This window comes from Colletotrichum graminicola (assembly GCF_000149035.1).
Source record: "Colletotrichum graminicola M1.001 genomic scaffold supercont1.17, whole genome shotgun sequence".
NCBI lineage: Eukaryota > Fungi > Ascomycota > Sordariomycetes > Glomerellales > Glomerellaceae > Colletotrichum > Colletotrichum graminicola.
In genome coordinates, this window is record NW_007361021.1 from 443,353 (window position 1) to 464,138 (window position 20,786).

A 20,786-nucleotide genomic window follows, 5' to 3' on the forward strand; every position below is an offset into this window, starting at 1 on the left:
ATGGCCCCAAACACTTGGACTGACACCGCCGAGAAGGATTTGATCTGGACCTTCATCAAAGTCTCCAATGGTGGCAAGATTCCCAAGGCCAACTGGGTTGCCATTCACCAGGAGATGACTGGTATGGGCTACCAATTCACCATTCCCGCTCTCAAGTAAGCTTCCTTCCTTCCCTTTAGCATGATCACTACCGTCTAGAATCTCATTACTTTCACGCCTTCAGGCCAGACATGAGACTAACTGCGTTTTCGTTTATAGCCAGCACTGGTCCAAGACTATCGTCAAGAACTATGGCAAGCGCGTCGAGGGCGTCGCCGCCGGCAACGCTGCTACCCCGGACTTGGCCAGTGCTCCGTCCACCCCTTCCACTTCCCGCAAGCGTGCTGCCCCCGGTTCTGGTGCTCGTGTCCCGGGAGCTCGCGGCCGCCGAGGCAACCAGGCCGCTCATGACATGGCTTCTGGCGCCGATGCTGTCGACGACGGCCAGGACGATGACGAGTTCGAGCTCGAGGACATCAAGCCCAAGATGAAGCGCACCAAGATTTTTAACCATGGCGCGGCCGTTGGCCTCAACGGTCAGCAAATCGACCTCACTAACGATACCGAGAACGTCCAGGCCTCCCAGCGCCTTGAGGGTCTCTCTATCATGGATGGAGTCAAGGTCGAGGGCGATGATGGATACTTTGGCCGTGGCCGCGATCGCAGGTATGTCATGTGTCTCATTTTGTCTTCCCTCCCTTCATCTAGAGCCCTCATTCCCATTTCGTCATTCTATCAAGATATTGCCATTTCTCTGGAGCCGGATATGCGACAGTTGCAAGCTTCTGGCCATTGCGCACAGCCATATATGCTATTCTTCACATACACGTGGACAACATGTACTGACGTCTAATATAGCATGACTGCCGCTCCTGCCGGACATTTTGCCACGGACTTCAACGCATTCGCCAGCAACGCAGGCCCCTCTCAGCACCGTAAGCTTGGCGATTCCATCTAGGAGCGCGTCGAGGCCCGCATCGCCGCCGCCGCCAGCCAATTCTAAGACGAGAGATGGCATTTTGCTACAGTACCTAAGAGAATGTACCGCTTGCTACTTCTATTGCTTTTCTCGCCCGCTTCGCTTTCCCACCGGCAGAAAAGAAGACACTCAAGTCGCAGACAAGAACATTTGCATATATTACTCTCACGTTCTGGGCAACAAATCAACGGTCGGCGGTTGTGGACAAGAACTGGCTTTTCTTCTTCTTCGCTATTCAGTCATTGGACAGAAAACATCTCTCAGCTCCTCGCTGCTGTTTTTTTCGATTCATTCCCGCTTTCTGGTTTGTTTCCTAGGCTTTCGTCACTCTATTTTATACCGTTTTCCTCTCCTTTTGTGGTCAGCCTCACCGAATGAACACGCCCATTTTTGGCTCGGTTTTTGGAGGCGGCATAGAGAGGAAGAACCGTGGACCTCGCAAGAGGGCCCGGGAAAAAGGGCTAACTGCCTGCAGGGGAACGAGAGACGGACGAACGGTTGAATTCTACAGAGAAAGGGCTTTTGAAGTGTGTGTTTTCTTATGGCACGGAGTAAGGAAGATGGCTAGCAGGGCTCATCGCATGGAATATCGGGAAGCGTAAAACGGATGACACGGATGAGGAAGGGGGCCAGGAGTTGTTCCTGATACCCCCGAAATATCGTGCGCGAGTTGCGAGGCTCTATGGGAGCAAGTTGACAGTCGTCTCTATAGAGCTCTCAAGCAAAAAGATTCTGAACTTGGTGTCCCGAATTGCAGAGTGACGTGTTATCGTGTTGTGCATCCCCTGCAATTCGACTCTTGTCTAGCGCCGGCTATCGTAGTAGACACGGCCGAAAGTCTCGTCACAGCGCAGATGGCCATCGCCGCCGTCGTTGTATTGGTCGATGAATATCCGAAGGCATGGTGCGTTCAGGTAGCCGTCCGTGAAGGGCGTCATCTCTGGTGCTGGAGGCTGAATGGCGGACGTGATGGCGAGCGATGACCCAGTGTGTATTCTAGCACAACAGTGCGCCAAACATGTCCACGCGGCGCTGGATGCGACGGAGTCGGTCGGGCTCGCCGGTGTCCCAGTTGCTTGAGGATTACTGATATGTGCTGAAGATGCCACACTGCGCATTCCTCTTGACTAGCTCTTTGAGGAGGATCGAGATGGCAATATGGCTCATTCGGCCTTGAGATGCAAAGCGCTTGAGGGCGTCCTTCTTTCACGCCGCCAAGCCATCAGCGGTCGTGCCTTTTAGTCATTCGTCGTCGTCGCCGTCGGATATATCGAAGGTGTGATCCTGTGATGATATATTTCCAAGGGCGCGTGCGGAGTCACCGTCGCGGGCAGCACGGCCGAAGTGCTGGGTTCGTATGAAGAGGTCGAACGGCAACCCGTAGTGGATGACAAGCGAAACGCTGTGCAGGTCGGCTCCAGCGCCGAATGAGGTTGTTGCGCACACGACTTGAGTCTCGGTGATGAAGGCCTGTATGGCCTTGTTGCGATCGTCGTCGGACAGCTATGCCCGAGCACGAAAGTATGCGGCGAGGGTTTCGACGTTAGGCATCCAACGGGCGTAGACGGTGAACCTCGAATAATTGGCGTTCATTCGAGAATTTATAGACAGTTGAGAGGCACTGACCAATCCAGCATAAGCAAGACCTCAGATGTTTCACGCGAAAGACACTCGCATGAGGTCGCGATCATTCTTCATATCCGGGAATCTAACCATCATTCGACTGTCCCTGATGGGGCCCTCGTAATTACAACTATGCGCCCTGAATGACTACCCAGCCTGTCCCTGAACGCCATTGGTCCGCCCAAAACATGTGATGTTCATTGTCCGAAGCCGATCACTCGATGCCGCGAGGCTTCGGACCACGACCGTCCAGTCTGCGTCCCTCGTTGGCGCCCTTCTTCTCAGGTGCCTTCTCCTTCTCCTCGGCCTCACCCTTTCGCTTGCCTCGCAGGGTTTGTCCCTGACCAGCAAAATGTGGACGGTTGGCCTCTTCCTTCTCGCGCTCCTTGTCGGCATCCGTCTTGACAGGCTTGATTTCATAGCCAAAGAAGAGCTTATTAGGTGGCAGACGGAGGGGCATGGGTCCGTTCGTCCGGCGTGGCAGGGGCACAGCAGCTGTGTTGGCTGAAGCGCCAGCGACGGGGGTTGCAGGCTTTGGCGTCGACGTCTTGCTGCCCTTCTTGCTAAGCTTCTGTCCCTCACCGTAGAATCTGGAGATGTTCGTGGTTGCTGACGGGGCGATGGCGCTGTAGTTGATGGACTGGGCCATGGAGCCTTGGCTGTGGAGCAAACCGCCGGCCGGGAGACCGCCACGCACGCTTCTAGGTGTGCTGGTTCCACTTCCCCTCTGCTGCTTCTCTGGCTCGACGTAGCCGACTGGCGCGGCGAAGTCAACCTCGACATCCGTCTCGATCATACAAACACCCATCTTTTCTGTCTCGGGCTTGACCTCGAGGACCGCCACATGGTAGATTTCGTCGTTGTACTCGAAGTTGAAGACGTCGCCCTTGGTGAGAGCAGCGAAGTTCCTAAATGCCTTCTCCAGCACCGCCTTGGGGTCACTGATGTCCAGGAAGTTGGTCGATTGAGGCTGCAGCTTGACCAGCTTGGCAAGTTCGAGGGAGGTAGTCTTGATTTGGATCATGTCGCCGACATCGAGTGAGAGAGTTTGCATCATCTGGTCTCATGTGAGCAACGCCACTCGCACAGCGACTATTGTGTCGGGGGAATCACGAACCCAGTGGGGCAGGTAAGCTCTGCCCTCCTCCGCGACGAACTCGAGCACACCGGCGTGCGAGTGCTTTCCCTTCTCGCCATTTATAATCTCCATCAGTAACGGCCACTGAACATGTAGCTTCGAGACCTTGTCCAGGGCGGACGGAGGCAGGAAGATCTTGGATCCGTAGTTGAGGTCGGGCCGCTCGGGGCCAGGGGCCATGACCATGGGGTAGCATCGGTAGTATTCATCGAATCGCTGAATGATGGGGCGCCGGCCGCCGCGGGCGAAGTTATACATATCTGCTTCGTTGGGGTCGAAGCGATACTGACGAGCTCCACGTTAGCTTGGGGTGAGGAGGTGCACTGGACCGCTAGGGTAGCTTACCATCTTGGGCGGTCTGGGTATGTATGTGCTTGGTATGAAGGAGAGCAAAGGCAACCTTTGAAAATTTCACGTTGTTGAAGTAGGAAAAGCTCTTTCGAGTAGCAAGCTCTTGGACCAAAGCAGGAGGGCTGGCACGGGAGTGGGAAAGAGGTGCCTTTGCCTTTGGAGATGGGTGATGAAGGAGGACCCGCGGTTTACGTGGGGCCGAAAGGCAACTGATGAATGACGAAACCCGCTGGAGGTTCGGTAAGGTTCCACTAAAAAATCCCATGCCTAGACCCCAGACGGTACTTTAATGCCCATGCACTTTGTACGGAGCATCCAGGTACCCACGCGCTGGTGCATTCCAGGAATTGAAGGTACCTCTTCGAGCTGCATCCAGCCCACCTTGGAGCTTTTGAAAGACAAGCTCAGCCAGCCTTACCCGGCTCTCGTTTCTCGCTCACCCCTCCCATAACTTACCATAGGCAAAGCCAATCCAAGATGTCTTCGAGACACTCAGCAGCGCGCCCTAAACGGGCTGGCGAGACATTCGCGCGAACACATCACCACGACGCTGAAGACGACAGCCATGATTCAAAGAAGCTCAAGTTCGACGTCCGTAACCCCTCCGCGCTGGCCCCCGACGCTCCCGAAGAAGATGCCATTCTTGATGCCGACGTCATCGGCGTTGGCGCCGGTGCGACCAAGCGCGGCGCCGTGAATCTCGACGGCTACGACAGCGACTCGGACAACGAGCGCAACTTCAAATCGCGAGCCGACGAGCGGTACAAGGGCAAGAAAGGTAGCGAGGCCAACTTCTTTGATCAACTTGACAACTACGACGCCAAGAACAGCGATGGCGCGGGCCAGAAGGGGGGCAAGGTCAACGAGGATGACGAGGACGACGATATGTTCGCTGCAGACGACGATGAAGAGCAAGAGCAGGTGGCGCAGGAGGGAACCAAGCGCTCGGAAAAGGACAAGGCCGTGCGCTTTCTCGATGACCAACAAATTGAGGGCCAAGAATTGAAAAGTAAGAGCGGAGGGCAAATCCGTCTAGACGAAGAGGAGAGTAGCGACGATGAGGCAGACCGGGATCTGGCGATTCAGGAGGAAGGCATCGATGAGGAAGTCGGCCTCGGCGGTCTTAAGCGCAATGCTCCCAAGGTCGAAGCCTTCAACATGAAGCAAGAGCAAGAAGAGGGCGCTTTCGACCAGGATGGAAACTACATTAGAAAAGCGGCAGACCCGAATGCGGTGCACGACAAGTGGCTCGAAGGGTTGAGCAAAAAGGATCTGAAAAAGGCGGCGGAAGCGCACGAGAGGCGCGAGGCTGAGGCGCGGAGGCTACGGATGGAAAACGACGATATTCTGACAACGGACCTGCTCAGGGCGCTCATTGTCAGGTTGGACAGGGGCGAGACGCCGCTTGAGGCCCTGGCAAGGCTAGGCAAGGGGCAGCCTAAGCCGAAGAAGATACCCAAGTGGAAGCTCAAGAAGCAGAACAAGGGCGCCGAGGAGGCCATGGACGTCGACAAGGAAAAGGATCTCACCCCCGATCAGAAAAAGAGGAAAGAGGCCATCGAGGCCATCACGGACGCGGCGGACAAGTTGCTGAGCCGAGATCACGCCGAGATTTATGACCAGGAAAGGGAGGCGCTCGTCCGTGAGTGGCAGCGAGAGACGGGCGAGCAGTGGGTCGAGCCGGCAAAGGAGGGTGCCAGTGAAGACCTCTCTAGCAAAATGTGGGAGTTCCGGTGGACGGATGGGCGCGATGATGCGGACAAGCAAGGGCCGTATGATGGGCCGACGATGAAGGCATGGCAGGACGCCGGGTACTTTGGAGAAGGCGTCGAGTTTCGGCCAGTAGGCGACGAAGGCTGGACCAGGGCCGCCACTTTCGTATGACAAATCCTTTGGGATCAAGGCGCTCCCAAGGGACACCGAAATGTAATGAAAACAAATGAATCAAAGAGCCTTGCCGTTTCCTGGCATCGTCTTGATGCTACCATACAAAACATTTTATGGTACATAATCTATCACACAGTCCCAGGGGTGGCCACCTTATTTTCTGCCCAAAAGAAACGCCCAACTGAAAGACCTTTTCACCACGCTCAGCTCAACTCCATCGCATCGCCGTGACCATTCGTGACGGTAAAGTCGACGGCACCATCGTTGCCGATCAAGCGCTTCTCCGAATCGGAGATGAACTTGACGCTGCGGGCTGGGTCATAGAAGAGCGAGAAGCTCCTCTGGACGTCGGCGATCTCGACAGTCTTGGCTCTGCGCTTGGCGCAGATCAGCTGGGACGTCGTGATGAGGTTGCTGGCGTAGCGCAGACCTGCTTCCTGTCCAATCTTGGTAAGGAGCGCCAGGGCGTCGGGCGAGACGTCGACCTCCTCCTCTTGGGCTCTGATGGTGAGAATCTGCTTGATCTCGTCCTGGCTGTATGTGTTGGTGTGGATGATCACAACACGGTCGAGGAAGTCGAGGGGCAGGCCATGAGGGCTACGGTAGTCCGTTCCGCGGATACGAGAGTTGCCCCTGTTGCTGGCCATGATGACGATGGGCGCGAGATCGTCTTCCAGCGCACGGTTGATGTATGAGAAGCACTCAATGTCGAGCATGTGAACCTCGTCGATGAACAGAACACCAGGAACAATCTCGGCCTTGCCCTCCTCCTTCCACTCTCCGACCTTGGTGTTGATCTGGTCGCGGATCTCGCTGCGGATCTCTCCAGTATCTCCGGAGAACAGCGCCAAGAAACCTTGTGTCCTCGAGTTGATGACATCGATCTCGTGCAGCGTGACGGTGTGGACCACCTCCTTGCGCTTCTGCAGCTCACCATCGGGGCATTGCAGAAACTTGGTGTCGACGCCCATGGCATCGTAATCGCGCGAGCGCGCGTAGGATCGGCCGAGCTTTGTGATCTTGCCAGAAGACTTGTCGATGGAAATGATATCGCCGGCCATGACGCGCTCCTTGGTCATGGCATCAATCATCTTAGCGCCCATGTCGTAGACGGCCTCCATGTCAGTTGTCTTGATCGTCAGCTTTCCCTGCTTGGCGCCGCCGGTCACGCTCCGGTCGATCTGAATCTCAACGACCTCGCCCTCCATGATTTCGCTCTCCTCCTTGATGCGCACGCCAATCGATTTTCGGAAGGCCTGTGTCAGGGCTTCGGTCTTGGACATTTCGAGGGAGAAGATTTCGGAGGATGCGAGGGAGGTGAATGGGACGTCGGGTCCAAGGGACTGAGCCATACCCATTGCGATGGCTGTCTTGCCGGTGCTGGGGGCATACGGAATCAGTAAAGTAGCCTTTCGTCAACAATGGCCATGGTGAAAAAGACTCACCTGGGGGGGCCGGCAATCAGCACGGCTCTTCCAGCAATCTTGCTCTCCTTGATCATCTGCAGAATAACGGCGGCGGCTTTTCTGGCCTTCTCCTGTCCAACCAGACCCTGCGACGACGCTCTGGGTTCTAATGTTGTGCTGTCGACCCCAAGACCGCGGATATGGGAGTGAGCTGCAATAAGGTTGAGCCCTCTGAGCTCCTTGCTCTCGGAGACGGTCATGACGGGCTGCGGGTTCTGTCAGTATGAAGGGCAAGCGCCTGGGTGAAGAAGACGACATACCGCAGCCATCTTGAAAACGGATTACTGATCAATTCGGGTTACGAAGGGCGTGGATTGGGCGTTGGCAATTGACTATCCCAATGAAGTGGAGGAGGTGCCGTATTGATTTTCGCTGATGAGGCGCAAAGACAACTAGTTCGTCGGCGGATGGGTTGCGACCAAGGCAAAGAGGCTGGGCATGCGCGTTCAGAAATTTGGGAACGCGCTTACCTCAGTCTGCCACAAGTAAAACGTGGCGCGGCTAGCGCTTGGGCGCCACAGTGAGAACCCCGGGCACTGTGCCACCTCAGTTTAAGCTACCTACAACTCCAACTCAATACCTAGCCTCACTGTGAGCTACTCACACCATGGGGTAGGCCATTGAGGTTGCATCTGGGATGTGTTATGTACTACCTATTGACATCTGTAGGGTGCATCTAGATATATACATGCGATGATGCCTCGGGCATGCCTGACACTCGCGCTTGCTTTGACGCAATGCTTGTTAACTACAGCCCGGTTGGTAGCCCAAGATGGTTAGATCGAGTCCTGTGATCCCCGCAGCGAGTACGGCTAATTTGACGTAGGCGATTTGTTGATTTGACATGTCTAACCGCATTTGGTAGCTTCGCCACGCAGCCACAACAGGCCTATGCTCACAAAAGTACCACCTCCCCTAAGGTACAAAACGGCTCCGCCAGGGAGGGTTGGAATGGTCTATCCCACCCTGCGTGCCTGCTTCCTACGCTGCGCTCCGGCACTCGGGGGACAAAAAAGACCGCCGGTTTCCCGCTACACAACAGCCACCCTCACCACCAGTACTACAGCTCCTGCAATAGGCAATGCAGCTTTTTACATGCTAAAAATATACATTTGTGAGGACTCATAAGACAAGAAAGTCTATAAAGTGTATAAAAGTATACATCTTACCTATTTTCTGGTATCTAAAAGCAATAGGGCCATAAGATAAGGTTCTTCAAAACCAGCGGTCTTTTTTGTCCCCCGAGTGTCCGGGTCGGGATGGGCCAAGACCATCCCTTTTATTTTTTTACCTATTTTTTGCCTCTAGGTTTTGCCTACTCTGTAGCTTGTACTGTAATCCTGAAGTACATCAAGATTTTGCGGGTGGGCCTATTGTGTGGCTGTGGCATTGGGCTTCTTACTTAAAGGGGTTTAGATACGTTAAATCAACAAATCGCCTACGTCAAATTAGCCGTACTCCCACGCAGCAATATCAGCGCAACTAGTCTCTTGTTAAGCCCAAGGTGGGTGTGCGAGAAGGGAAGATGGATAGGCAAAACACAAATATAAACAATAACTATAATAATAGCAATGATAGTTAGAAGAATGACAATTTATGAATGGATGAATATCCGAATGAATGTGCCTGGTTCTTTCTTGTGCTCTCTTGATGTTGAGAACCTCAGGTAGCAGCTCACTGTGAGGGTGCATGATAGCCTGGAGTACCTACTTAGTCAGGCGGGCAAAAGCGGAATTGCGCAAACAAACACTTGTGATACAGGCATACCTAGTCCCGCTATCCCCTGCTGTAAACTACATTAGTTGGTCCGGATGTTTTGTCCTGCTGCCGGAAAGAGGCAAACACGCATCCGTCATCAAACCCCATCCAGTCACTTCATACGACAAAGCGACGCGAAACCAGGACCCCTCGATCGGGTAGGTAGGAGCACACTAATGACCTATCTAAACTGGACAAACCACCTACCGTTAGGTACCTACCTAGACACCACTCAATGGTACCTAACCCAACCCCTACTTGGCCAATCGCAAGGGTTGTTTGGACCATGAAAATTCGATCAGAAACCCATTTCGGGTCGCTGCATATTTGCGCCAGCACACCAGCTTCTTTCTTTCCCCTTTTTGAAACTCATGTACGGAGTATTTATACCTTCTTCGTTCCTCAGCGACGAACTTTGGGAGAAGAGAAACGACCCGTGCCCGGGCCACAAGCATCCAGGAATATGTAACCCATCTGCAGCTATTATACAACCGGCTCCGTTTCACTGCTAACCCATAACCCACCCCATCCAGAAGCTGCAAATCCCTCTTCTATTAGTGTCTTGGGCTATTCAAACTGGGTTTGCCGAAGTGAGCAGGCGTGCTCTTTGCGAGGGGAAGGCCGGCACGGTTTTCGGTACCACACGCGACTGACCGCCCAAGCGCAGGGTGCCTCTTGCTTCAGAAATCAGCGGATTTAAAGGAGCAACAGTTCGCCTTCAAACAGTGACAACTTCGTGCACTGCTCATCTCTCTAAAGCTTGGCAATAATTCGCTACGATAACGACGACAACGACGCGCCCGACATCCTTGCCTTCCCCATCCCACCATACGCCCTTTTTTCTCCCCCCCCGTTCTGTTTATTCTTTTCATTCCTTTTGTCTCACATTGATTCCTGTCCTCGACCCCTTACATTCACTTGAACATCTGCCTACATGCCAACCAAGTACGTGGTCAGGACATGGCCTCATAGTGAATAAGACGACCGCCATAGTCTGGGTTTTCATCACAACATGGCCTACAGGCGTTCCGATTCGAACGAAGGTCATCGCGCTGTCCGCGATAGATTCGACGGCCAGTTCAACTACCAGAATCGACGAGATGGTGAATCAGACCGTCGAGATCGTCGCGATTTCCATCGTTCCGGCTCTCGCTCGCTCTCTCCAGACCGAGAACGCAATTACAGAGAAAGAGAGAGGGAAAGAGAGAGAGAGAGGGAAAGAGAGAGAGAGAGGGAAAGAGAGAGAGAGAGGGAAAGGGATCGCGATCGACCTAAAGATTTGGAGAATCTGAGGCTCCCAACAGGGCCTCGAGAAAATCGCCCCCAGCATCGGAATGTCTCATCACCGGTACATACCAAATCGAGCAATTCAGCAGATCCACGTCCCAATCGGGGCCCAGAACCACGTATGGCTACTTGAAGATTTCCTTCGCGAGTGCCACAGCTAATTTCTTTTTTTTTTGGTGAAAATAGCACCTCGAAAAGTACCTACGATACCGACAACGCCAGCATCTTCTGCGCCGCCGACGCCACATTTGGCGAATGACTCATTATCCATGGCTAAGATGATCGCGGCACTGCGGGAGCTCTCACAACGGAGCAATGAGCAGGGTGCGTTGCAGCTTCAAAAAGACGTGATTGAGGCGCGTGCTCGAGCTAGGGAAAAGGAGCATGCTCAGGCGCAACCCAGATATGCCGAGTTTCCGTCTTTGAAAGATTACCATCGTAAGCTTGAGAAGAGGGACGCTGAAGACTTGGATGCATTATGCAAGGAAGTTGGACTCGCAGACAAGCAGTGGCTCACTGCAGCCGAAAGTGTCGCTGCGACCTTGCTCCATGCTTTTGCCGACAAGCAGCAAGAAAAAGATGATCGCTCAGCTGAGCCCAGCTCCGAAAACCTCGAGGCACAGCTCAACTCCCGCATAGATGCGCTTGACAAGCGGCACAGAGAAGAAGCGGCAAAACAACAGAAACAAATAGAAGACCTTCAAAAAGGGCTTTCGATCGAAACAGCTCAGCGTAAGATACTGGGCATCGAGAACGAAACCCTAAAACAGAAGGTCCAAGACCTCCAAAACCAATCCACATCTCTGACGACCAAGCTCGACGAGCATGACACGTCCATCAAGCGGTTGCAAGACGAGGAAGCCAAGGCGGCGCCGTTGCCTCCAGCAATACAAACCACTACGATTACCTCGCGAGATCTGACCCAAGTCAAGACGATGGTAGGCCAATGTCGAACCGAATTGACCAACTTGGAAGCACAAGTGGCGAGGCATGACCAGAAACTTGGCGAAATGGATGTCGATCTCATCACCGAAGGCTGCTATTCTCTCGCGGCTACACTGCCACGACTCGAACAGAACGCCAAGAGGGCTGCAGATGACATTTCTGTGCTGCGAGCAGATTACGGTCAGCTCAGAGCGGACAACAATAAGCTCCGATTGGATACCGATGATCTTCAGTCTGGAGTCCAGCAACTTCAGTCGGGCACAGACCAGCTACGGTCCGATGCGCTTGTGGTCCGGCCGAGCGTGGAGCAGCTCAAGTCCGACACTGAGCAGCTCAAATCCGACACTGATCAGCTCAAGGCAATTGCTGAGCAGCTGAAATCTGAAATGGCACAGCTCCGTTCAGGCACAGAGGAATCGCAGTCGGCCGTCAGAAAACTGCGGTCAGTAATGCATGAACCGCCGGCAGGGGATTCGTTCCTTCCTGTCAAGACCTTTACCACCATGAACACTGCCGTGTTCAAGACATTCAGTGGCTGGATTGACGACTTGAAGAAACGGGTGGATGCCGTAGAGGGCTCGATTCCAACATTGCAGACGGTCTCGAAGCAGCAAAATGATCATTCCTCGCAGATCAAGGCTTTAGAAGACCAAGTCAAGACGCTGGAGAAAGGATCTGGCCAAAAGACGACTGGTGGCTTGGAAAACAGCCGCGTATCCACGCCGGCCCCTGACCAGAGGGGCATTCAATATGAGGCAAAGTGGAAGGAGCATGATGCGCGGCTCACGGCTCTCGAGGCCATTTCCAGAAAGAGACCGCACCACACCGCCAGCGCTATTTCGGAGGCGACGGATGCCTCAGACGTAATCGCCCACAGGCCAACGCAGGGAGAGTCGATGAATGCTGCGGTCGAAGCGTTGAGGGCTCAGGTGGCGATGACGGATCAAAGCATCAAGGCCATATCGGAATTGGTCAGACTCGCGAGCGAAAGCCAGGCGGCACAGGCTCAACGGGTAGGCCAGCTTGAACTTGAGGTGCGCACGACAAGCAACCGATTAGGGACTGCTGAGCAAGCGCTGCAAGCGATGGGAGAAAGGTTTGGGGGAAGACTGGACTTCATGCAACAGAATTTTAAGAGTCTCAATTCTCAGATGAACAACCTCACAACGGAAAGCCTCTTCCAGGCCATTGTCCAATACATTGACAGGTACCAGCCTGGCGATGCATTTATCGGACACAAGGTTGAGAGAATATTTCAACAGATGACTGCGTACGATCAGCGACTGGCAATGCTGGAGCGGTTCGTCAGCCTAAGCGAAGAGTTGGCCAACAAAAAACGGAAGCTCAGCCCTCACATGGGACAGGTGGGCATGCCGAACGGAGGTCGTTGAGAGAGTGAGTTGATGCTTGCCTTTGATTCGCAAAGTAAGATGTTATCCCAAAGACGGGTTCGGCGACGGCGTATCGGGTTGGCTTGAGATACCAAAGTGCGTTATGCAGCAACAAGCAAATACTTTTCTACCTTGAGCAGTCCTCTCCAGATGGGCCTGTCGGTAAAGACGGCATTATGATTGGAGATGACTCTATCTCTATTGTCTATACTCCGTACCTTAGTAGGAGGGCCAATTAAAACACTACCCTACCTACCTAGGTAGGTACAGTACAGTCTGGCATCCACCTTGGAAGACGGTGAAGCAGCGGTTTGCCTCATTTCGAGATTCTGTTCTGTACTGGGCAGACTCAGTCGGGTGGGAAAGGAGTAGGGAGATAGGCACAGTAGGAAAATACAAAGTATAGTGGGTACCGGGCATTTTCGAGCACATCCAATCCTTCCTGAATGGGCGGCCCATCTCACACCCGTTGCAGTCACTCACACTGGGGGGAGGAGACGTGGACCACTTGAGCTTGTGTGCAAGGCAAGGTAGCTCAAGGAGAGACCCTCCCCTCCAGTGCGCGCGCCTGGGATCGTGTCCACGGTCGCAGGCCAGATGTAGTTTAGACGGTGATCACTGATTGCCAACCAGGTCGTCTCATGCTCTCCAGTCAGTGCCCCCCTGCCAGTCCAGAGGAACAGCATGCAGTAGGTATCGTACAACTCACTACCTACCTGGTAGGTAGGTACGGACAGGGTGGTGCCCAAAGAACCAACCAATCTCGGCACCCCTACCACTGTACCGCGCAATTGGGTACCGACCGAATGGTGCAGTCGGGATGGGATGGCTTGGGGGAGCAGCGCCGCACGCGCCTCACCTAATTCCTAGTCACCTACCTACTGGACTTCCAATGGCCTTCCATCTACCCGTACACTATCCGTATCTACGACTACCTACCTACGTGCTATTGGGGTATGTGTATGTATCTCCCTTTCGCATCGTATGCATCCCACTGCCGTGGTTTCCATTGGCTTGGCTTAGTCTGGCCTTCAATTCTGTCAATTCTGCTGCCTGCCTCGTCCTTTGCCTGCCCGGCTTCTCCTCGCATTTAGCACACCTTTGTTTCTTCACCCCCTTAAGGTCTAGCTAGATCATAGTTGGACTAAATCTTAACCTCCTCTTCCATCTCTAATTATTCGTACCCGCCAAATCCTTCTTTCACTACCTACCTCACCTCACCTCACCTCACTTGCTGCTCGCTGGGCCGGGCTGGGCCTGGCTGGGCATCCATACCTCTTTTTTTCTCTTCCTTTCCCCATCCCTCTCGCACTGTGACCTGGACCTCCAATCCACGTCCAAATCCACCCAACGTCCACCACCACGAATCGACCCGCGCGACCTTGACCCTTTCCAATACCACCTCCTACCTTGACCCTTGTCCCACCCCGTATCATCGACTTGCGGCACGTCGTCCCGTCCTCAACCCCGTTTGGATCCCGCGCAACTGCTCTGCTGAGTCGCTCTTACACCTCTTCGCACCGACCCGACCCCAAACTCGCGTCGATTGACCTGCATCCTCAAGCGCCGCGTCGCTTCGCATCCCATCGCATTTTGCAGCGGCGGCAGGTCACGCTGGGCAATGCGCTGCGGCTCATATTCGCTACTGCCGATGCAAGGTTGATGTTCGGAGCCTGCCACGACCACGATCACGACGTTGACCCCGACAACCACCATCATCACCACCACCACCACCCTCCTCCTCCTCCACCTCATCCTCCTGCCGAATGACCACGTCCGTGGCAAACCGAGGCACACTCAACTCTCCACGAACACTTACCATCTCGTCCGACACCTCCATCACGTCGCGATCGCAATCATTCCACTTAGCGACCGGCCGTACCAATCGCCGATAGCTTGGTCTCGGGCCACCTGCTCGCGTTTCCTCCGATTCTTCACAGAAATACACTTAAGCCCTCGCTGCACGTCGCTCAGATAAGGGCCGCACCGAACACCCATCATATCACGACATATCGTCGCCCACGCCCGTCTGGGCCATAACAACAACGCAATTCGTCATCGGCGCTGATAGTCGCCGATTCGAATCAACACTTCTCGTGGGCTGCGGAGAGAGCTTTGAGCTCTGCTCCGGCGCCCATTCCATCTCCCGTGTCTCCCATCGACCCCGAATTGGCTGTCGCCATCGCGACCTTTGTTGTTCAACCTCGACCCCCCCAACACTCGCTATCCCAACAGCCACAACAACCCCCATCCACCATCATCGCGTCCCTAATCGCGCATATTGCGAGCTCTTCCCCTTCATGCCCCCACGGCATGCAAACGCCACTAAACCATGGAAGCAGCGGCGAAGAAGGTCCAACTGCTGGCCCAGCGCATCCTGCCCGACCGACCGCATCACCTCTCTGTGTCCCCCGACCAGCGCTTTCGCGTCCCGCCCGATCATATCAAGTCCTTTGAGGAATTCAAGCACCCGCGTCTGCAGTACATGACGCTTCTGTCCGACGCTGACCGCGGTATGCTGCTCACTCGTCCGTACTATGATATGCGCGAGGAACCTCCGAACCCCACCGCCCACAAGGAGTCGAACACAAAGATGGAGAAGAAGGCCGTGACCAAGTTGTCACTGAGTGACTATAAGAATAAGCAGAAGAAGGCGGCGGATTCCCCTCCCGAATCAAGGACGACCCCGAAGCCGGACACCTCGCGGAAGGAAAAGGAAGCGACCGACGGTCGAATTGAACGAGAACCAAAGAAGATGGACGCATACAGGAGTCGCGATTCCGAGGCATCAAAAGACCTCAAAGCGCACAGGCCGCGTGAACATACCCACGATGAAAGGTACGGCTTGAATTCGCGCACCCCCTGCGCCATCACTAGGTGTGCTGACTGATTGAGTGTAGGACGGGCAGACCTGAAACTAAGGCCAGGACAGCTCAAGAAAGCAATGATACACCAGAGAAGCGGAAACGGAACGCAGATGCCGACAACGAGTTGCGCCCTCAGAAGCGAGCGAGACCCGAAGCTAGCACCCCGTTGGACGAACGATTGCGAACACCCCGAGACGATACCCCAAGGAGGAAAGATGTTCATTCATCGCATGATAGGACGCCGCAGAAGGATGGCAAACTGAGCACAAGCTTCTCGTCATTACCCAATGGACGATCGGGTCTAAAGTCAGCGCTTGGTTCCGGGTCAAGCGCTAACAAATCACCCGTATCGCGTGCGCGAGGCGACTCCATCAATGGCAGCAGACCGACTCCATCCGGGAGCAGAGCCAGGGCTGAACCTGCTTCGTCACGGTCAGCAGTCCCGCCTTTGCTGTCTCCTCTACACCTACCGAATGAATCCGATTCCCGTCCCAAAGAAAAAAGGCGGGATGACGTCGGCGAGCACAACAGACCGCTGAAATCCCTAAAGTCAGAACCGCCGCCGCCTATTAAGAGACCAAAATCCCCCATCGACCTTCCGGAACTACTCTCTCCAACGTTGCCCCCGATAGTCGAGGAGGAGCTAGCCCGAATGAAGAAGACCCCAACGAAAAGTTCTGCCTCGGGTCAAAGAATATATCCTCCAGACTCTCCGACAACTAGCAAGAGATCACATATCGTGGTCAAGGAAGAGGACGAAGATCGGAAAGAACCAAAGGAAAAGGTCAAGGACAGACCGCGCAGGTTCATGGTGACACTCAAGTACAGCAAGAAGTACAACAAGTCTGTGCAGAGACTACTAGCACTGCCGCCGAGGAAAGACGTCAAGAAAGAACGCTCAGTGAGTATAGAGCCTCCAGCGCCACCTCAGGCGCGGAAGCGACCCATCAGCAGTGCCGAACACATTGGCGATTCAATTGCAGTGAAGCGGCCCAGGACTTCGGATATCACAAGTTCATCGAAGCTGGTCACGCCTTCAACGCCTTCGAAGGCGGCCACAACGATGTCCCGGGTGGCGTCGAGCAACTCGGTTAATACCCCTGGAGACGGTAGCGGCCTTACCCCCGCTGCGCCGCCTTCGTCAGACCGTGACCGGCCACAAACGAGAGACGACAGCAGAGAGGCCGCAAATCCGTCCAAGGTCCAGTCGCTGCGCGATCGCTGGGGCCGGTACATTAAGCTTGGTACCAAGTTAAAGCACGAGCGCGATATGCTCCTGGAGCGTAAGAACAGTGACCGCGGCGCTCCTATATCCGATTCGGACAGCAAGCTCAGTATGATCTTGGGGTTGGAAACGGCGTTGGCATTCATGGTCGGCTTCAGGGCGCTGGTCGAGTCACGGCGAATGGAAAACAAGGCGCAAGACCCCAAGCAATGGGGTAGCATTCTGCCATTGCTCAACGTCATGCGCCACGACGTACGGAAGAGTAAGCCGCTGGAAGCACTGTTTTGGCAGCTGCAGGGCGTAATCCACGAGGAGCTCATCAAGTGCTACTGGTCGCTGGACCCCGCCTCCCACGCAGTGCATATTATCGGTGCGGAACGAGCCCGGTCGACTGTGTGGAAGTCGGCATTTGACGCCGTCGAGCGCGTCGAGGCTTCGGCGATGCGCACCAACATGGGTCCGTGGACGAGCGTGGAGGATGCCGTGGCGTCGGCGCTGAGGATCATGCGCCGGTGGACGCAAGAGGAAAACGTTTCGTGGCGCGCCGAGGTCACTGCATCAGCCGCCAACGGAACATCGTCATAGGTTGTCGACGGAAGCAAGACGCCGGCAAATGGTCAGGTCGACGACGACACATCCTTTACTGTAACAGAGGGCGCATCGTTCTCGTATGATGACATTGTCGCAACCCACGGGACAGGGAAACGAAGGACGACAGGGCTACCTTTACGGACTGTATAATGGACAGTATCTATTATCTTGCCAATCGCAAACAATGGCTGATAAGAAGATGACTGTGATCCCCCTGGAGGCCGCCAACGTAGCTTTGGGATTGATCAAGAGACAGTGGGGGTGGTATACAAGCCAAAACCGGACTGCATGAAAAGAAATCGTTGTACGAGAAGACCAAACCTTTCAGGCGAGACGAGAGAGGTACGCGCGAGGTCCGCTCTTGCGTGTGTGTTGTTCATCAATCTCGGAACTCGAGAGCTCTTTTTCTTTTTCTTTTCTGACTTTCAAGCTTGGCGTTCTACGGGATTAAGCAAGGGTTTCTCTCTCTCTCCCTCCCTCTCTCCCTCTCTGTGGACTTTCTTCTCGGTACATTTAAAAGATATCCCTCGCATATTGTGTGTATGTGTGTGTGAGTGTGAGTGTTTATGTGTATGCATTGCCGCTACGTCATCCCCTTTACTCCTGTATCCTGCATCATCATGTCATGTGGAATAGGGGCAATCCTCATGTCAGCGGGTGAGGGTTGGGCGGCCGTACAAGCCGTCGTCCGGTACGGAGTACGGGGAGGAAGAAGAGGAAGATAAGCTAGACGAAACTGGTTAAGCGTCTCGTTCGCGGGAATGGTAGAGGAAACTGTCGCCAAAGAGGCTCGCCAAAACATTTTGTCTTCTTTACCTCCCCCCTATTTTCTTGTCACTCGTATGTGCCACTGATGCGTATGACCTGGGACCGGTCTCATTGGTTGATTGGTGATCTCAATCAACTAGAAGCAAGATGGGGAGAGTGGCATGACCCCGCACCCGCAACCCCTCACAGCTCTGAGCACCAACCAGTCCAGAAGATGGTTTGCGGAACAACTGAACCTCCGCAGTGTCATGCTGATAAGAGGGACCCTGCGCTTCAGTATTCTTCACCGCGTTTCACTCGGCAAATAGGCACCAGACGTGGACTGCGATGGGTAGGCATAATCTATTTCATAGACGTCATACGGACATGTAATTTGGGAGTTTTTTCTTTGTAGGAAAGACACAACCATCATCCTCCCGGACATTGGAGACTCATCGTCTTCATAGCCCCCTCCCCCATCTGAAAGACTGCCCATCATCATTTTACTGCTTTTGTTGGTCGTTGTTTATCTCATTAAAAGGACCGGTTGGGTCCTGGTTCCTCTCCACGACGTCCTGATGTGTTCCGCACATTTACTTGGACGCGTCAACCTTGGCAACGTGGGCAAGGAGGTCGAGGACACGGCGGGAGTAACCCCACTCGTTGTCGTACCAGGAGACCAGCTTGACGAAGTTGTTGTTCAGGGAGATACCGGCCTGGGCATCGAAGATGGAGGAGTTGGGGTTGCCGATCATGTCGGTGGAGACGACGTCGTCCTCGGTGTAGGCCAAGACGCCTGTGTCAAGTTAGCTCGCGTTCAAGAAAGTCGGTAACGACATTAGGAGTGGGCATTAGAAGCTTACCCTTGAGGGGACCGTCAGCGGCCTCCTTGATGGCCTGCTTGATCTCGTCGTAGCTGGCGCCCTTCTCAATGCGGACAGTCAGGTCAACGACGGAGACGTTGGCAGTAGGCACACGCATGGACATGCCGGTGAGCTTGCCGTTGAGCTCGGGAATGACCTTGCCGACAGCCTTGGCGGCACCGGTGCTGCTGGGAATGATGTTCTGAGCAGCGGTGCGGCCACCACGCCAGTCCTTGGCGGAAGGACCGTCGACGGTCTTCTGGGTGGCGGTGTAGGAGTGGACAGTGGTCATGAGACCCTCAATGATGGTGAACTTGTCGTTGATGACCTTGGCGAGGGGAGCCAAGCAGTTGGTGGTGCAAGAAGCGTTGGAGATGACGTCGGCGCTGCCGTCGTAGGACTTCTCGTTGACACCCATCACGTACATGGGGGCGTCAGCGGAGGGGGCAGAGATGATGACCTTCTTGGCACCGCCCTTAAGATGGGCCTTGGCCTTGTCGGTGGTGGTGAAGACACCAGTGGACTCGACGACGTAGTCGGCGCCGGTGTCCTTCCAGGGGATGGCAGCGGGGTCACGCTCAGTGTAGAACTTAACCTTCTTGCCGTTGATGACAAGGTCGTTGCCCTCCTGCTTGATCTCACCGTTGAAGATGCCGTGGGTGGAGTCGTACTTGAGCATGTAGGCCTGAAAGACGAGTCAGTATGGGGCACTTGGCTATTGTTTGGTGGTCATGGAAGGGTTGGCGTGCCACTCGAACCACTCGAACTCAAGCCATAAGAGTCCGAGAGGGTGAATTGACAACAGGTTTCCTTGTTCCGAGTTCACCAATGGTGCGAGGGAAGCAAAGAAGCTGTGTCGTGACGGACGTGATATGATGACGATGTTGGATGAGTGAAGGCGGGGGTGGTACTCACAGCGTACTTGGTCTCAATGAAAGGGTCGTTGACGGCGACGATCTCGACCTCGGGGTGCTCGACGGCGTTGCGGAAGACAATGCGACCGATACGACCGAAGCCGTTGATGCCGACCTTGATGGGAGCCATGATGTTTGTTGTTGTGTGTGTTTGAGGTATTTCTGAGAGGGTTGCAAATGTCAGTTGAGTTTGCTCAGGAGTACCGTTCAGTGATGGGGGTCCGACGTGTAGGCGGGGTAGTTATCGAAGCTGCGAGGTGGGGTGATGGGAATGTTTTGTGCAAAGCAGAAGAAGCTTGGAGGGGGAAGCTATCAGAAGCTAGCTCTTACCTTGAAAAGTTATCACGTCGGAGAGTTCGACGAGATCAAAGATGGAATGATGTGTGGGGGAGTGTTCAATGACAAGAGAAGAGAGAGAGAGAGAGGAGAGAGACGAAACGGAGGGGAGGTGGTGGAAGGGCGCGCGAGATATAGTAAATTTGGTTGAGGGAAAGATGGTGGGGTAGGTAGTCTTTCCTGGCCGACCTCACCTACCCATCCAACGCAGCGCCGACGGCCGTTGGAAGAGTAGGAGCAGTAGGTAGCAGGAGCTGGCCGGGAGCCGGGAGCAAGGTAGCAAGGAGAGGTGTGGGAAACAGTTCCAAGGCGGACTTGGCGCAGGTTAGAGGTACCGGGTACGCCCACGCCCACTCCCACTCCGCAGGGGTGGTTCCAG

General features: G+C 54.5%; 7 protein-coding genes across 7 annotated transcripts; 4 read left to right on the plus strand and 3 right to left on the minus strand.

The window, feature by feature from the left end:
- Positions 1 to 997, plus strand: GLRG_05180 (uncharacterized protein; the record flags this gene model as incomplete). The annotated part of the gene is made up of 3 exons (XM_008095865.1): positions 1 to 155; positions 259 to 705; positions 898 to 997. The coding sequence occupies 3 exons, from the start codon at positions 1 to 3 to the stop codon at positions 995 to 997; spliced, it is 702 nt and encodes a 233-aa protein (XP_008094056.1).
- A 1,858-nt stretch (positions 998 to 2,855) lies between these two features.
- On the minus strand, positions 2,856 to 4,037 carry GLRG_05181 (ubiquitin fusion degradation protein UFD1; the record flags this gene model as incomplete). Its single annotated transcript, XM_008095866.1, has 2 exons — positions 2,856 to 3,698; positions 3,759 to 4,037. The coding sequence occupies 2 exons, from the start codon at positions 4,035 to 4,037 to the stop codon at positions 2,856 to 2,858; spliced, it is 1,122 nt and encodes a 373-aa protein (XP_008094057.1).
- Positions 4,038 to 4,607: 570 nt separating this feature from the next.
- Positions 4,608 to 6,014, plus strand: GLRG_05182 (Lin1 family protein; the record flags this gene model as incomplete). Its single annotated transcript, XM_008095867.1, has 1 exon — positions 4,608 to 6,014. One exon carries the CDS (start codon positions 4,608 to 4,610, stop codon positions 6,012 to 6,014), a length of 1,407 nt encoding a protein of 468 aa, XP_008094058.1.
- Positions 6,015 to 6,220: 206 nt separating this feature from the next.
- Positions 6,221 to 7,683, minus strand: GLRG_05183 (uncharacterized protein; the record flags this gene model as incomplete). Its single annotated transcript, XM_008095868.1, has 2 exons — positions 6,221 to 7,397; positions 7,463 to 7,683. 2 exons carry the CDS (start codon positions 7,681 to 7,683, stop codon positions 6,221 to 6,223), a joined length of 1,398 nt encoding a protein of 465 aa, XP_008094059.1.
- A 3,114-nt stretch (positions 7,684 to 10,797) lies between these two features.
- Positions 10,798 to 12,864, plus strand: GLRG_05184 (uncharacterized protein; the record flags this gene model as incomplete). Its single annotated transcript, XM_008095869.1, has 1 exon — positions 10,798 to 12,864. One exon carries the CDS (start codon positions 10,798 to 10,800, stop codon positions 12,862 to 12,864), a length of 2,067 nt encoding a protein of 688 aa, XP_008094060.1.
- Positions 12,865 to 15,196: 2,332 nt separating this feature from the next.
- On the plus strand, positions 15,197 to 17,541 carry GLRG_05185 (uncharacterized protein; the record flags this gene model as incomplete). Its single annotated transcript, XM_008095870.1, has 2 exons — positions 15,197 to 15,702; positions 15,765 to 17,541. 2 exons carry the CDS (start codon positions 15,197 to 15,199, stop codon positions 17,539 to 17,541), a joined length of 2,283 nt encoding a protein of 760 aa, XP_008094061.1.
- Positions 17,542 to 18,887: 1,346 nt separating this feature from the next.
- On the minus strand, positions 18,888 to 20,201 carry GLRG_05186 (glyceraldehyde-3-phosphate dehydrogenase; the record flags this gene model as incomplete). The annotated part of the gene is made up of 3 exons (XM_008095871.1): positions 18,888 to 19,090; positions 19,158 to 19,842; positions 20,073 to 20,201. 3 exons carry the CDS (start codon positions 20,199 to 20,201, stop codon positions 18,888 to 18,890), a joined length of 1,017 nt encoding a protein of 338 aa, XP_008094062.1.
- Positions 20,202 to 20,786: the final 585 nt, after the last annotated feature.